This window comes from Branchiostoma belcheri, unplaced genomic scaffold, assembly GCF_001625305.1.
Source record: "Branchiostoma belcheri isolate BF01 breed outbred unplaced genomic scaffold, Haploidv18h27 scaffold675, whole genome shotgun sequence".
Lineage (NCBI taxonomy): Eukaryota > Metazoa > Chordata > Leptocardii > Amphioxiformes > Branchiostomatidae > Branchiostoma > Branchiostoma belcheri.
This window is the reverse complement of record NW_017804326.1, coordinates 390-17,854: the sequence shown is the minus strand read 5'-3', so window position 1 is coordinate 17,854 and position 17,465 is coordinate 390. Positions and strand designations below refer to the sequence as shown.

General features: G+C 43.5%; 3 protein-coding genes across 3 annotated transcripts; all 3 read right to left on the bottom strand.

Moving 5' to 3' along the window:
- Positions 1 to 1,781: 1,781 nt before the first annotated feature.
- Positions 1,782 to 2,571, bottom strand: LOC109483973 (kinesin light chain-like). The gene is given in 2 exon segments (XM_019787131.1): positions 1,782 to 1,862; positions 1,864 to 2,571. Coding segments are annotated over 2 exon segments (789 nt in total).
- A 60-nt stretch (positions 2,572 to 2,631) lies between these two features.
- Positions 2,632 to 7,967, bottom strand: LOC109483974. The gene is given in 5 exon segments (XM_019787132.1): positions 2,632 to 2,762; positions 2,764 to 5,198; positions 5,379 to 5,479; positions 5,837 to 5,949; positions 7,204 to 7,967. Coding segments are annotated over 5 exon segments (3,399 nt in total). The 5' UTR covers positions 7,897 to 7,967; the 3' UTR covers positions 2,632 to 2,705.
- A 3,697-nt stretch (positions 7,968 to 11,664) lies between these two features.
- LOC109483975 lies at positions 11,665 to 16,925 on the bottom strand. The gene is made up of 6 exons (XM_019787133.1): positions 16,233 to 16,925; positions 15,408 to 15,524; positions 14,982 to 15,120; positions 12,677 to 14,814; positions 11,863 to 12,148; positions 11,665 to 11,729 (listed from the first exon to the last, which is right to left on the bottom strand). Exons 1-6 carry the CDS (start codon positions 16,923 to 16,925, stop codon positions 11,665 to 11,667), a joined length of 3,438 nt encoding a protein of 1,145 aa, XP_019642692.1.
- Between the last annotated feature and the right edge of the window lie 540 nt (positions 16,926 to 17,465).

Genomic DNA, 17,465 nt, shown 5'->3' with positions numbered 1-17,465 from the left:
CCAGCCATTAAAATAATTCTTATCTGGAAACCGTATTTTTCACCTATTTCAATTTCCAGCATTTGGTGGGAGGAACATGCACCTTTGCAAAATGGCCAAATTTTGTGCACTTGCCTTCCTGAAGTTAGGGTAAATGTTGTTGAAAACCACCCACCACCCCACAAACATGCAGACCATATATACGTTTAACTTAGAGCAGTTCATTTACTACCATCGCTCTGACGATAATCCACATCTTTCGACATCTACAACTCCTATTCAGCGAACTGATCACTGATCACTTGAGTGAGTGATTCAAGATTCTTGAATCTTGAATCTTGAATTACTCACTCAGCCACTCACTCAGTCACACACTCACTCACTCACTCAAGCACTCACTCACTCAATTAATTACTCACTCACTCAATCACACACTCAATTAATCACCTACTCACTCACTCACTCAATCAACCACTCACTCATTCACTCAATCACTCATTCATTCACTTTCATCTCTTCTCATTCACTCATGCACTCACTGCGTTCAGCTCACTCGGAAGCCAAATATGACTGTTTCCTTTATTCCTTGTAACAGCATAGATATGTGATTTTAAATATAGGAGATAACAAAATTGACGAATTGGCTGCAAACTTACAATGAATGCATGAAATTCCACCATTGACTACACGTATGTATATATAACGTTATATATATATATAGTCTCCCTACGCAATACATAGTCTTGCAAAGTACATTAATTTCCCTTATTATTTAAAAGAAGCTGCCATACAAGCAATGTGTGACCAAGATAGCCATGTAATGACATAATATGGCACATAGATTGGAGATGTGCAGTAGTGTCTCCATAGTTAGCTAGTCATGAGAGACGATTGTCGATAACTAATAACGACTTTACTCTACTCGCAGATGGCACTTTTACATGATCTAATGTTGTTCATTACTTTTGCAAAGTTGGGATGTGACGTGCCATAGATAACTATTATCATATTCAAAGTTTGTTCGTAATACCGCAGGGCTTTACTATGATCACCAAGTCTGTGCCAACATGATCCAATGTTATTTAGTGATAAAGCAATAGTGGAATGTGGCGTTGTTTCGCCATAGATAGCTTTTCTCATCTTGAGCGACTGTTCATGATAACTGATAGCTTTCCTCTGATCACCAAGCTTACTCCAACACGCCCCAATGTTGTTTAGTGATCCAGCAATGTCGGAATGTGGCGTTGTTTCGCCATAGATAGCTTTTCTCATCTTGAGCGACTGTTCGTGATAACTGATAGCTTTTCTCTGATCTCCAAGGTCACTCCAACAGGTCCCAATGTTGTTTAGTGATGACGCAATGTCAGGATGTGGCGTTGTTTCGCCATAGATAGCTTTTCTTATCTTCAGCGACTGTTCGTGATACCTGATAGCTTTTCTCTGATCGCCAAGGCCACTCCGACAGTTCCCAATGTTGTTGAGCGAGGACGCAATGTCAGGATGTGGCGTTGTTTCGCCATAGATAGCTTTTCTCATCTTCAGTGACTGTTCATGATAAGAGAGAGCTTTCCTCTGATCACCAAGGTCATGCCAACAGCCCCCAATGTTGTTTAGTGATCCAGCAATGTCGGGATGTGGCGTTGTTTCGCCATAGATAGCTTTTCTCATCTTCAGTGACTGTTCATGATAAGAGAGAGCTTTCCTCTGATCACCAAGGTCATGCCAACAGCCCCCAATGTTGTTTAGTGATGCAGCAATGTCAGGATGTGGCGTTGTTTCGCCATAGATAGCTTTTCTCGTCTTCAGCGACTGTTCATGATAAGAGAGAGATTTCCTCTGATCGCCAAGGTCACTCCAACAGGTCCCGATGTTGTTTAGTGATGCAGCAATGTCAGGATGTGGCGTTGTTTCGCCATAGATAGTTTTCATCATCTTCAGCGACTGTTCGTGATACCTGATAGCTTTTCTCTGATCGCCAAGATCACTCCAACAGTTCCCAATGTTGTTGAGCGAGGACGCAATTTCAGGATGTGGCGTTGTTTCGCCATAGATTTCTTTCCTCATCTTCAGAGACTGTAGGTAATAGCCGATAGCTTTCCTCTTATCACCAAGGTCACTCCAACAGGTCCCGATGTTGTTTAGTGATGCAGCAATGTCGGTATGTGGCGTTGTTTCGCCATAGATAGTTTTCATCATCTTCAGCGACTGTTCGTGATAACTGATAGCTTTTCTCTGATCTCCAAGGTCACTCCAACAGGTCCCAATGTTGTTTAGTGATGACGCAATGTCAGGTTGTGGCGTTGTTTCGCCATAGATAGCTTTTCTTATCTTCAGCGACTGTTCGTGATACCTGATAGCTTTTCTCTGATCGCCAAGGCCACTCCAACAGTTCCCAATGTTGTTGAGCGAGGACGCAATTTCAGGATGTGGCGTTGTTTCGCCATAGATTTCTTTCGTCATCTTCAGAGACTGTAGGTAATAGCCGATAGCTTTCCTCTTATCACCAAGGTCACTCCAACATACCCCAATGTTGTTTAGTGATCCAGCAATGTTGGGATGTGGCGTTGTTTCGCCATAGATAGCTTTTCTCATCTTCAGTGACTGTTCATGATAAGAGATAGCTTTCCTCTGATCACCAAGGTCACACCAACAGGCCCCAATGTTGTTTAGTGAATCAGCAATGTCGGTATGTGGCGTTTGTTCACCAAAGACAGCTTTCCCCATATTCAGTGACTGTTCGTGATACCTGATAGCCTTTCTCTGATCGCCAAGGTTTCTCCAACAGGTCCCGATGTTGTTTAGTGATTTAGCAATGTCAGGATGTGGCGTTGTTTCGCCAAAGATAGCTTTCCTCATTCTCAGTGACTGCTCGTGATATCTGATAGCTTTCATCTGATCACCAAGGTCACACCAACAGTTTCCAATGTTGTTTAGCGATTCAGCAATGCCAGGATGTGGCGTTGTTTCGCCATAGATAGCTTTTTTCATCTTCAGCGACTGTTCGTGATACCTGATAGCTTTTCTCTGATCACCGAGGTCACTCCAACATGCCCCAATGTTGTTAAGTGAACCAGCAATGTCAGGATGTGGCGTTGTTTCGCCATAGATAGCTTTCTTCATCTTCAGTGACTGTTCATGATAAGAGAGAGCATTCCTCTGATCACCAAGGTCACTCCAACAGGCCCCAATGTTGTTTAGTGATGCAGCAATGTCGGGATGTGGCGTTGTTTCGCCATAGATAGCTTTCCTCATTCTCAGTGACTGTTTGTGATAATTGATAGCTTTCCTGTTATTGCCAAGGGCACTCCAGCATGACCCGATGTTGCCTAGTGATGAAGCAATGTCAGGATGTGGCGTTGATTCTCCAAAGATAGCTTTTGTCATCTTCATGGACTGTTCGAAATAACCGATAGCCTTTCTCTGATTACCAATGTGACTCCAATATAGCCCGATGTTTGCAAATAGCGAGGAAAGAACGGGACGCATTTCGTTGTCTGCATAAATAGTATTTCGAGAGCTAAGTGCCCGTTTGAAGTAACTGATCGCATTTTTATAGTCACCCCGCATTTGCGAGACACTTCCTAATTCAACAAGTATTTCTAACTTCTTTTTCTCGTCGCCGCCCGCCTCTTCCAGTGCTGCCTCAAAGTAACGTACGGATGCGTCAAACTGCAGCAGCTGTTTTGTTATTCCACCCCTGGTTAGAGATGACATGTCAAAGATGGCTGATGATGGGAATATCTTTGTGGTTTGATTTTCCATTTGAACTGTATAGATAATACATCTTTTTAATGGAATGGCAGTGTAGTAGTACCTGAACAACATTTTAGAGTCCGGTATGTGGAAAACTGACTCAACGATGGTGTCATCTACGTCTTGTTTGTCCAGTCGGGTTTTCATTTCCATGAGAGGAGACAGTCTGTCCTTCTGTCCTCCGTTGGCAATGTACGTTCTTAACCGTAGCTCCGCTGAGATGCTGATCAATACAGTCAAGTGGTGGGCATCTTCGTCACTGATCCGCTGTGTCTTGTGTAACTCTTCTATCATTCCCCACACACTGGGGATCGTGATACCACAGCAAGTACTCAACACATCAACGGCCACGCTGGGAAAACGGTAGATTTCTTTCTTCACATCCAGAAGTTGGTCCGTTGCTTCAACGTTTTCTATTTGTCCAATATCATCCTTTAGTATTAGCATTGCTGACAACCGTGACAAAACAGGAGAACGGTCTACGCTTTCGTTGACAATGCTTGTATACTCGTCTACCAAAGACTCGTCTCCTGTTAAGTAGGTCACCCGTCTGAGGATGTCTGACAGGTGATAGCCTTCCGCCAGGGCAATTCTGATATTCTGATACTTGGCCAACTCGTCAGGAGTCTGGATGAGACTAACGGGATCTTTCGCTTTGGTTCTGTCTCTTCCAAGCGGAGTCTTAGAAGCCCATGGCATGAAGCCGTCGAAGGCGAAGCCGCGAGGTGTGACGGAGTCATAGAACCAGTCTTTCTCTGGGTCTTCTGAGAGAAAGTCGTTGAGTGACGGGATGGCCATGGCTGGGAGAATGGTTTCTCCAAGGTTGATGACTTTTAGATGTAAGTAGTGTGTGAGATTTAGGAAGTACGTCTGTGTATCATCATCACCCTTCCCCTCCTCAATCAGAATGGCGAACTCCAGGTCGGAGTACGGCGTCACCAGTTCTGTGGCTTGTGACCCCATCCCGATGTAAGCGTACTTACAGGGAGGAGGTCCGAGTTTGGCGATGCATTCATCTGTCAGTACTTGGATAAACTCTCGTCTTCCAGCTGTGATGCTCTTGAACAAATTCTTGATTGCTTCAGCTCGTTTGATCTCTACCTCTCTCACGACGGGGTCGTCTTCATCATACTGATAAGGGTTGTGTTCCTGATGAACTGTTTTGAGCTGAGATTTTGCACGGGCGCGCGAGTTGTCGAGTTCCTTCATGTGATCTAACGCGCTGCTATACGTACACGGTTCACAGTCTAGGTTACATGTGTTTCTAAGAAACCGCCTTTCTGTTTCTTGCAGTTTTCTTATCATGTTTTGTTTGTCTCCATCTGACCGAGCCATGGAGGCGTTATACAGAGCTGCCGCCTGTGTGAATGCCCTACCCTTTCCTGTCCGCATACCTCGCTCAACGTAGACGTCACCCAACCTGCACAGACAGTCGGCTTCTTTAGCCTTGTTGGGTTTACTGCGATCTGTAGGTATAGAGTTGGAAAAAAGTAGAATTTACCAGACGTGAACAGTTATATTTTGGCCGGTTGATTGGTGTTACTTAAGGATGATGCTTATGTTCAAAGTGGGTAAGGTATACGTACTAAATGTTCTATTATTATATATTCAAGCATTAACTACAAACAATATACTGTATCACAGACCGTGAACCAACTTCAGGGCGGCTGCTAGGTTCTGCTCTGCTGCGTCCAGGTCTCCATTGTCCAAGTCACGGTCTGCCGTCTGGATGTACCTGCGGTAGGAGCTGAATAACAAAGCAAACGTTGTTGTGAAACAATAGTGCTTCACAAAGGCGACAACTGTACTCCAAAGTGCTGTACAAAATCAGTAGTATATCAATCATTCTATCAGTACACCTTATACTTCTGTTACACACAGTAAGATTTAATGACACGTGGAATACATTTCAGGACATATTTCCTCACGTTGGCTGATTGATCGTTAGCGTTCTTTTTCCAAAACTTGATTTTAACATGTTTAATATTATGCCCTATCATATAGAAAATAGTCAATGGTCCTTAAATATTTCTATTTATTTAAGAGTTACTTTGACTGGAAATAGCACTGGTTACATCAGACAAAGAAACACAGAAACACCAACATGTCGTCGTCAACTTGACTGGTGGTTCCGTCGCTAGAGGGCGCAGCTGAGAAGGGAGAGAAGTGGTCCTTCCGTCCTCTCACGTCTTGTTGTTTTTGCGTACGTGTTGCAATCTGAGTGAGAAAAGATAGGAAGTAACGTTCTGTATGATTAACAGGTGGTCGAATAAACTTCAGATAGCTTTAACCAAAGGTCAAAGTTAACTGACCTTACATGACCCGTGGAAGGCCACACAAACTGAGACCGTATTCATCATATGCTTCCGGGTCGGAGTTTAAATCTGACCAGAGTCTAAGTACTAAGTAAGTGCGCAGTAAATCGTCGGAAAAGTGGCTTTGTTTCGTATTTTTGGCCGCGATATCCCCGATCTGTGTGCCTATCTTTGTATTTTATGAAAATTCTGTTAATTCTAGCCTTTTAGGTGGCGTAATGTTGGGAGTCCAGCAAAGACTTCCTGGTATTAGTCCGCGCGGATGGTTATGTGGCCTTTTCGACTGATCCCCGGGATGGTGCGTTCTACATGCGTTGTGGGTGTGTTCGGGCCATCGAAGATAGCGGTAAACGTATCGCATCGATTTTAATTAAATTAAAATTCGGAAACATTAGGTACCGAGCTTCTTCGAGTACTAAGCCGTTACCCTTTTTCCATGTAGCCATGGTTAAAAATGACGAAAAAATGACCCTTACTTAAAAATGTACCTTTCTAGGCCTTATTCAACCCTAATAAATTGGGTGCACAAAATATCAATCAAGTGTATTGATAAGCGGCACGGCACCCCTTCTAACCAGAAGTGTGGAAAATTCATATGACATAAATGACAGCCCGTCAGGCTGAGGGTGTCAAATTGCTACGAATACGGAAAGAAACTCCGGTCCGAGACCATATAGCCCATTGTACACATACCATGTACCAACCCATGGACTAAAATACATGTACATCTTCACAGCGTCTTTCATTGCTTTATTCTGTCACCAAATATCTAGTACTAAGTCTGCTCATTGTTATAATGTTTCTCTGTGCCTAATATATGTTGTATATGTTTAAGGCAGGCAATTCGTTTTTTTTGTACATGTTTTGTTCTGTACATGTACATTTATATATATTTGTTATTGTAATATGTAAAAAAGCAAAAAAAAATCCCGCCCATACGTTTGTCAGTAGAATTAAGCAATAGAGTTAATAAATCAATTTAAGAAGTTGGTATCATTCTAGCGGAAAATGCCCATGACTTTAAGCGACACAAGAAGCCTTTACGCCATCAGCGGCACGAAATGTATGATGGGAATCTTAGATAAACAAACTAGAATCGAAACCCGGAAGTATATGTACAGTCGCGAGTGCGGACTTAGTAAAATAGTTCGCTCACCTTGTTTCTTGTTGTAGTGATGTCATGCCTGATTTTTGCGGTGTGCAGTAAGCGGTGAACAATGACAACTGTTCCATGAACGTTGTGACACCGTGCCAGTGCCCTGTTGTACAGAGCAGTAGCTCCGGTCAAGTTTTTAGTGTCCCCAGTTTCTGTTCCTCTTTTCAGGTACACGTCACCCAGACTCTTGATCGCTTCTGTTTCTAACATGCTGTTGTCTTTTACTATCGCCTCTACCATCACCTGTGCGTATCCAACCAGCAAAGAGTCTGTATTACCACCGGTTGCCCGTCTCTTGTCCAGATCTCGGAACTTTTCCGCTACCTTTGAAGGTGTAGTCGTCTCCTTGTCTTCTGTTGGCTGTTCCTTATCCTGTGACGACACCCCTTGTAAAAGCCTCTCCGTGTAGTGGTAGCGGTGTTCTATACCATCTGCCTGTTCTTCATGGTAACACCGCACCATAGAAGCCAGATAAAGCGCCAAGGCCGTGTTGAACTTCCCCACGTCCTTCCCGAGTCTTCCCTTCTCCACGTTCACGTCGCCCAGAGTTTTGAGCAGCTCCACTTCCGCCAGCCTGTCCGTGTCGGCCATGGCGTCCACCAAGGCACGGAGGTAGTCTGTCTCCGCACGGGCTAGTCCGTACCTCCTGCCCTTCTCGTCCGCCTCACGGAGCTTCTCACACACCAGCAACATGTTCAACTTCTGCTATTAAACAGATTGTCTGTGAAACTCCCACTACCTTCACCGCTCTCTGCTTTAGCTTTACAAACACGGCTAGGCAGGGTTGCTTCGCTTCCGGTATTTGTCGTCACTTCCGGCTTTGGCTCGAAACGGCGGCTACAAACAAAAGTGAGCCGGAAAATAATCCGTAGTGAGCTAAGGACGATGGGGGATGTTTATAACAGTTGTTACGGGGATGTTGTGTGTAATTTATTACCATGGTTTCACCGCATGCTATGGAAGAGTTCCACGACTTCATACCTTCGCCAAATGAGGTTAACCGTTAGTTTATAGCATATGATAACGATATCTAAAAAAATGATGCAAATAAGGTCCTCGTTTGCATATTTTTTTTTCAGTTCATGATCTTCTTCACCCAAATAGAATTTCCTCATTAATCATGTCAATCAGTTGCTTTGATGTACGATGCAGGGGTTTATACAGGAGAGATTATTTACACAATTTTCTCATTTCTATAATTTTGAGTGGGATTACACGGCGGTCGGTTGCTAGGCTAAAGTCGCATTACTAGGGAGGTATCGGGTTACAGAACGTGTTCGAACGTGGCCGCGCGGGAGTCCCAGGCCGGCCCGGGGGCAACGGGTAAAATTTGAAAATAAACAAAAGTAATTGGAGAGTAAATACTCGTCAAAATAAAATGTAATAAGTGATTTTGTTTACCTCAAATGTCATTCTTGCACTGCCTTTGCTCCACTTTGTGTACATTTCTTCCAAATGAGATCAATTTCGGATTTCAAAAAGGGTTCACGTGAACCAAACAACTGATTTTAAGAGGCCCCGAAAATTAAAGATAAGGTTAGATTTTTGGATTTTTAGAAATATTACAGTAAATTTAAACTTTCTGTCTTAGGATCTTTTTATTTTTTAACTAAAACTCGACTTACAGTCAAAAGAAGAGCTAAAAACGCAGTGTTTTAACTTTAAATGCCGATAATTCATAATCGCGGCCACATTTAAAAAATCCCTAAGACAGAAATCTGCGGAAATCGTTGCTCTTCCAAACAAGCCCTCAATGAGGTAATTTGAACGATTTTTGGGAGTGTTTAAAATACCATGTTTGCACGCATGCTGTGCCACTTGGATATGGGGACCTGGATTTTATAACAGCGCCAACAAGAATTCTGACCTTCAAGGTCACCCACGACGACGGCAGTAGCTTCGTTACATGTTACATATTCACAATAAAATCACGGCATAGATGTAATGTTTTGAAAACGGTTCATATTTGTGGAAAGGTGGATTTTTCCTGTTCCGTGGTTCCCAAGTAAAAAAGGGCTTGAAGTAGCCGGTTGTAGCGGCTTTACTGTAAATGACCGCGGGTAACCCCAGATCGAACGCCCGCTCTATTCGAATGACGTCATATCGAACAAGATTCGCGGGTTCGGGGGATTCGATCTCCATAGTAGCGGATTGGGACTTTTGGGCCCAAATCTGACCATCGTGTTATTATTTGGGGGGTTCCTTTTTATTTGTAGATAAGGTATATTTGTGGAGAGATTGAAGGGATTGCTGTTTTATTCGGGTGTGATTTAGACGTTTTCTCGGAGGGGGGGGGGGGGTATTCAGTGTGTACTGGAAGAATGGACCCCTCACCAGGTTAGTAACCTCTGTGCTTTACCTTTGCAGACTTGTGCCCAGTAGTTTAAAAGAAAGTTATGTTGCAAAGCTTAACTCTTGTCTTGCGGAGCACAGCAATTGTTGTTCTGTACATACAGAACCATCTACATAGCACCCTGTATAGGTATGATTTAGGAGTATTTCTCGTGCAACGCATCACACCGTACCGCAGCAAAATAAAACAAATGCGGAAGTAACTATGCCACTGCAGAGCTCAAAAACAATTCAGGGTCTATAATCTAAATAAGACATGAAATTATTGAAAAATGTTGTGCCGGGAATGTCAGCAGGACAAGGGTTTTAAGAAACGTGTTCACTCAGGGTGAAGATACTCCGGAAACACAAGGCCATGTCACAGGAAACAGTGTTATTATACGATCCATCCATAAAAATAATCCTTATCTGGAAACCGTATTTTTCAGCTATTTCAATTTCCAGCATTTGGTGGGAGGAACATGCACCTTTGCAAAATGGCCACATTTTGTGTACTTGCCTTCCTAAAGTTAGGGTAAATGTTGTCGACAAACCACCCACCACCCCACAAACATGCAGACCATATATACGTTTAACTTAGAGCAGTTCATTTACTACAATCGCTCTAACGATAATTCACATCTTTCGACATCTACAACTCCTATTCAGAGAACTGATCACCGAGTTAACTGCCATCACTCACTCACTCACTCACTCACTCACTCACTCAATCACTCACTCACTCACTCAATCACTCACTCACTCACTCACTCACTCACTCAATCACTTTCATCTCTTTTCATTCACTCACTCACTCACTGCGTTCAGTTCACTCGGAAGCCAGATATGATTAACTGTTTCCTTTATTCATTGTAACAGCATAGATATGTGGCAATTCGTTATTTTAGATATAGGAGATAACAAAATTGACGAATTGACTGCAAACTTACAATGAATGCAAAAAAATTCCACAAATGACAACACACACACACACACACACACACACACACACACACACATATATATATATATATATATATATATAAAGTCTCCCTACGCAATACATAGTCTTGCAAAGTACATTAATTCCCCTTATTATGTAATAGAAGCTGCCATACAAGCAACTTGTGACCAAGATAGCTATGTAATGACATGATATGGCAGATAGATTGGAGATGAGCAGTAGTGTCTCCATAGTTAGCTATAGTCATGAGAGACGATTGTCGATATCTAATAACGACTTACCCTACTCGCAGATGGCACTTTTACATGATCTAATGTTGTTCATTACTTTTGCAAAGTTGGGATGTGACGTGCCATAGATAACTATTATCATATTCAAACTCTGTTCGTAATACCGCAGGGCTTTACTGTGATCACCAAGTCTGTGCCAACATAATCCAATGTTATTTAATGATACAGCAATGTCAGGATGTGGCGTTGTTTCGCCATAGATAGCTTTCATCATCTTCAGAGACAGCTCGCAATAACTGATAGCCTTTCTCTGATCACCAAGGCTACTCCAACAGTTCCCAATGTTGTTTAGTGATTTAGCAATGTCAGGATGTGTTGTTGTTTCGCCATAGATATCTTTTCTCATCTTGAGCGACTGTTTGTGATAACTGATAGCTTTCGTCGGGTCACCAAGGTCACGCCAACAGTTCCCAATGTTGTTTAGTGATTCAGCAATGTCGGGATGTGGCGTTGTTTTACCAAAGATAGCTTTCCTAATCTTCAGTGACTGCTCGTGATAACTGATAGCTTTTCTCTTATCACCAAAGACACGCCAACAGGCCCCAATGTTGTTTAGTGATGACGCAATGTCGGGATGTGGCGTTGTTTCGCCATAGATAGCTTTTCTCATCTTCAGTGATTGCTCGTAATAACTGATAGCCTTTCTCTGATCACCAAGGTTACTCCAACAGTTCCCAATGTTGTTTAGTGATGACGCAATGTCAGGATGTGGCGTTGTTTCGCCATAGATTTCTTTCCTCATCTTCAGTGACTGTTCGTGATAACTGATAGCTTTTCTCTGATCACCAAGGGCACGCCAACAGGCCCCAATGTTGTTTAGTGATGATGCAATGTCAGGATGTGGCGTTGTTTCGCCATAGATAGCTTTTATCATCTTCAGTGACTGTTCATGATAAGAGAGAGATTTCCTCTGATCACCAAGGTCACGCCAACAGTTTCCAATGTTGTTTAGTGATGACGCAATGTCAGGATGTGGCGTTGTTTCGCCATAGATTTCTTTCCTCATCTTCAGTGACTGTTCGTGATAACTGATAGCTTTTCTCTTATCACCAAGGTCACCCCAACAGGCCCCAATGTTGTTTAGTGATCTGGCAATGTCGGGATGTGGCGTTGTTTCGCCATAGATAGCTTTTCTCATCTTCAGTGACTGTTCATGATAATAGAGAGATTTCCTCTGATCACCAAGGTCAAGCCAACTGTTTCCAATGTTGTTTAGTGATGACGCAATGTCAGGATGTGGCGTTGTTTCGCCATAAATAGCTTTCATCATCTTCAGTGACTGTTCGTGATAACTAATAGCTTTCCTCTGATTACCAAGGTCACTCCAACATGCCCCAATGTTGTTCAGTGATCCAGCAATGTCGGGATGCGGCGTTGTTTTACCATAGATTTCTTTCCTCATCTTCAGCGACTGTTCGTTATACATGATAGCTTTTCTCTGATCGCCAAGGCCACACCAACAGGCCCCAATGTTGTTGAGCGAGGACGCAATGTCAGGATGTGGCGTTGTTTCGCCATAGATTTCTTTCGTCATCTTCTGAGACTGTAGGTAATAGCCTATAGCTTTCCTCCTATCACCAAGGTCACTCCAACATGCCCCAATGTTGTTTAGTGATCCAGCAATGTCAGGATGTGGCGTTGTTTCACCATGGACAGCTTTCCTCATCTTCAGTGACTGTTCGTAATAACTGATAGCTTTCCTCTGATCGCCAAGGCCACACCAACAGGCCCCAATGTTGTTTAGTGATTTAGCAATGCCAGGATGTGGCGTTGTTTCGCCATAGATAGCTTTCATCATCTTCAGAGATAGCTCGCAATAATTGATAGCCTTTCTGTGTTCGCCAAGGTTACTCCAACAGTTCCCAATGTTGTTTTGTGATTTAGCGATGTCAGGATGTGTTGTTGTTTCGCCATAGATAGCTTTTCTCATCTTGAGCGACTGTTCGTGATAACTGATAGCTTTCCTCTGATCACCAAGGTTACACCAACAGTTTCCAATGTTGTTTAGTGATTGAGCAATGTCGGGATGTGTTGTTGTTTCGCCATAGATAGCTTTCCTCATTCTCAGTGACTGTTTGTGATAATTGGTAGCTTTTATCTTATCGCCAAGGGCACTCCAGCATGACCCGATGTTGTTTAGTAATGAAGCAATGTTAGGATGTGGCGTTGATTCTCCAAAGATAGCTTTCATCATCTTCATGGACTGTTCGAAATAACTGATAGCCTTTCTCTGATTACCACTGTCACTCCAATATATCCCAATGTTTCCAAATAGCGAGGAAAGAACGGGAAGCGTTTTGGTGTCTGCATAAATAGTATTTCCAGTGCTAAGTGCCCGTTTGTAGTAACTGATCGCATCTTTATAGTCACCCCGCATTTGCGAAACATTTCCTAATTCAACAAGTATTTCTAACTTTTTTTTCTCGTCGCCGCCCGCCTCTTCCAGTGCTGCCTCAAAGTAACGTACGGATGCGTCAAACTGCAGCAGCTGTTTTGTTATTCCACCCCTGGTTTGAGATGACATGTCAAAGATGGCTGATGGGAATATCTTTGTGGTTTGATTTTCCTTTTGAACTGTATCGATAATACATATTTTTAATGGAATGGCAGTATAGTAGTACCTGAACAACATTTTAGAGTCCGGTATGTGGAAAACTGACTCAACGATGGTGTCATCTACGTCTTGTTTGTCCAGTTGGGTTTTCATCTCCATGAGAGGAGACAGTCTGTCCTTCTGTCCTCCGTTGGCAATGTACGTTCTTAACCGTAGCTCCGCTGAGATGCTGATCAGTACAGTCAAGTGTTGGGCATCTTCGTCATTTATCCGCTGTGTCTTGTGTAACTCTTCTATCATTCCCCACACACTGGGGATCGTGATACCACAGCAAATACTCAACACATCAACGGCCACGCTGGGAAAACGGTAGATTTCTTTCTTCACATCCAGAAGTTGGTCCGTTGGTTCAACATTCTTTATTTCCCGAATGTTATCCTTCAGTATTAGCATTGCTGACAACCGTGACAGAACAGGGGAATGGTCTACGCTTTTGTTGACAATGCTTGTATACTCGTCTACCAAAGACTCGTCTCCTGTTAAGTAGGTCACCCTTCTGAGGATGTCTGACAGGTGATAGCCTTCCGCCAGGGCTATTCTGATATTCTGATACTTGGCCAAGTCGGCAGGAGTCTGGATGAGACTAACGGGATCTTTCGTTTTGGTTCTGTCTCTTCCAAACGGAGTCTTAGAAGCCCATGGCATGAAGCCGTCAAAGGCGAAGCCACGAGGTGTGACGGAGTCGTAGAACCAGTCTTTCTCTGGGTCTTCTGAGAGAAAGTCGTTGAGTGACGGGATGGCCATGGCTGGGAGGATGGTTTCTCCAAGGTTGATGACTTTTAGATGTAAGTAGCGTGTGAGATTTAGGAAGTACCTCCGTGTATCATCATCACTCTTCCCCTCCTCAGTCAGAATGGCGAACTCCAGGTCGGAGTACGGCGTCACCAGTTCTGTGGCCTGTGACCCCATCCCGATGAAAGCGTACTTACAGGGAGGAGATCCGAGTTTGGCGATGCATTCATCTGTCAGTACTTGGATAAACTCTCGTCTTCCAGCTGTGATGCTCTTGAACAAATTCTTGATTGCTTCAGCCCGTTTGATCTCTACCTCTCTCACGACGGGGTCGTCTTCATCATACTGATAAGGGTTGTGTTCCTGATGAACTGTTTCGAGCTGAGATTTTGCACGGGCGCGCGAGTTGTCGAGTTCCTTTATGTGATCTAACGCACTGTTATACGTACACGGTTCACAGTCTAGGTTACATGTGTTTCTAAGAAACCGCCTTTCTGTCTCTTGCAGTTTTCTTACCATGTTTTGTTTGTCTCCATCTGACCGAGCCATGGAGGCGTTATACAGTGCTGCCGCCTGTGTGAATTTCCTACCTTCTCCTGTCCGCTTACCTCGCTCAACGTAGACGTCACCCAACCTGCACAGACAGTCGGCTTCTTTAGCCTTGTTGGGTTTACTGCGATCTGTGGGTATGAAGTTTGAAAAAGTAGAATTTACCAGACGGGATTTATATTTTTTTCCGTTTGATTGGTGTTACTTAAGGATGATGCTTATGGTCAAAGTGGGCAAGGTATACTTAAATGTTCAAATATTCAAGCATTAACTACAAACAGTATACTGTATCACAGACCGTGAACCAGCTTCAGGGCGGCTGCTAGGTTCTGCTCTGCTGCGCCCAGGTCTCCATTGTCCAGGTCACGGTCTGCCGTCTGGAGGTACCTGCGGTAGGATCTGAACAACGAAACAAACGTTGTTGTGAAACAATAGTGCTTCACAAAGGCGACAAAGTGCTGTACAAAACCAGTAGTGTATCAATCATTCTGAAGTACACCTTATATATGATTTAATGACACGTGGAATACATTTCAGGACATATTTCCTCACGTTGGCTGATTGATCGCTAGCGTTCATTTTCCAAAACTAGATTTTAACATGTTTAATATTATGCCCTATCATATAGAAAATAGTCAATGCTCCTTAAATATTTCTATTTATTTAGGAGTTACTTTGACTGGAAATAGCACTTGTTACATCAGACAATGAAACACAGAAACACCAACATGTCGTCGTCAACTTGACTGGTGGTTCCGTCGCTAGAGGGCGCAGCTGAGAAGGGAGAGAAGTGGTCCTTCCGTCCTCTCACGTCTTGTTGTTTTTGCGTACGTGTTGCAATCTGAGAGAACCGATAGGAAGTATTACCGTTTTTTCTGTATGATTAACAGGTGGTCAACTAAACTGCAGAGAGCTTTAACCAAAGGTCAAAGGTAACTGACCTTACATGACCCGTGGAAGGCCACACAAACTGAGACTATGTAGAAATAGACCGTATTCATCATATGGTTCCGGGTCGGGCTGAGGGTGTCAAATTGCTACGAATACGGAAAGAAACTCCGGTCCGAGACCATATAGCCAATTGTACACATACCGACCCATGGACTAAAATACATGTACATCTTCACAGCGTCTTGCTCTATTCTGTCGTCAAATATCTAGTACAAAGTCTGCCCATTGTTATAATGTTTCTCTGTGGCTAATGTTGTATATGTTTAAAGGGAGGCAATTCGTTTTTTTTTCTGTACCTGTTTTGTTCTGTACTTGTACATTTATATATATTTGTTATTGTAATATTAATATGTAATAAAGCAAAAAATCCCCGCCTATACGTTTATCAGTAGAATTAAGCAATAGAGTTAATAAATCAATTTAAGAGGTTGGTATCATTCTAGCGGGAAAATGCCCATGACTTTAAGCGACACAAGAAGCCTTTACGCCATCAGCGGCACGAAATGTATGACGGGAATCTTAGATAAACAAACTAGAATCGAAACCCGGAAGTATATGTACAGTCGCGAGTGCGGACTTAGTAAAATAGTTCGCTCACCTTGTTTCTTGTTGTAGTGATGTCATGTCTGATTTTTGCGGTGTGCAGTAAGCGGTGAACAATGACAACTGTTCCATGAACGTTGTGACACCGCGACAGTGCCCTGTTGTACAGAGCAGTAGCTCTGGTCAAGTTTCTAGTGTCTCCAGTTTCTGTTCCTCTTTTCAGGTACACGTCACCCAGACTCTTGATCGCTTCTGTTTCTAACATGTCGTTGTCTTTTACTATCGCCTCTACCATCACCTGTGCGTATCCAACCAGCAAAGAGTCTGTATTACCACCGGTAGCCCGTCTCTTGTCCAGATCTCGGAACTTTTCCGCTACCTTTGAAGGTGTAGTCGTCTCCTTGTCTTCTGTTGGCTGTTCCTTACCCTGTGACGACAGCCCTTGTAAAAGCATCTCCGTGTAGTGGTAGCGGTGTTCTATACCATCTGCCTGTTCTTCATGGTAACACCGCACAATAGCAGCAATGTAAAGCGCCAAGGCTGTGTTGAACTTCCCCACGTCCTTCCAGAGTCTTCCCCTCTCCACGTTCACGTCGCCCAGAGTTTTGAGCAGCTCCACTTCTGCCAGCCTGTCCGTGTCGGCCATGGCGTCCACCAGGGCACGGAGGTAGTCTGTCTCCGCACGGGCTAGTCCGTACCTCCTGCCCTTCTCGTCCGCCTCACGGAGCTTCTTACACACCCGCAGCATGGCCAGCTTCTGCTACTAAAGAGATTGTCTGTGAACTCCCTCTACCTTCACCGCTCTCTGCTTTAGCTTTACAAACAGGTCTGGGCAAGGTTGTTTGGCTTCCGGTATTTGTCGTCACTTCCGGCTTTGGCTCGAAACGGCGGCTACAAACAAAAATGAGCCGGGAAATGATCCGTAGCGAACTAAGGACGATAGGGGATGTTTATAGCAGTTGTTACGGGAAGTTGTGTGTAATTTATTACCATGGTTTCACCGCATGCTATGGAAGAGTTCCACGACTTCATACCTTCGCCAAATGATGTTAACCGTTAGTTTATAGCATATGATAACGATATCTAAAAAAATGATTCAAATAAGGTCCTCGTTTGTATATTTTTACAGGTTTGCAGTATGCAAAACCTGTTCTATTTTAGGTGGATTTTGTGGGCGCCGCCATTTTGTTTCCCGTCATGCAATGGGGCAGGTCAAAGTTTGCGAGTAAGGTGCATTGTGGGATCTGTCACCGGGTCACAGTGTAAAGACGACACCTAGCGGTATGTT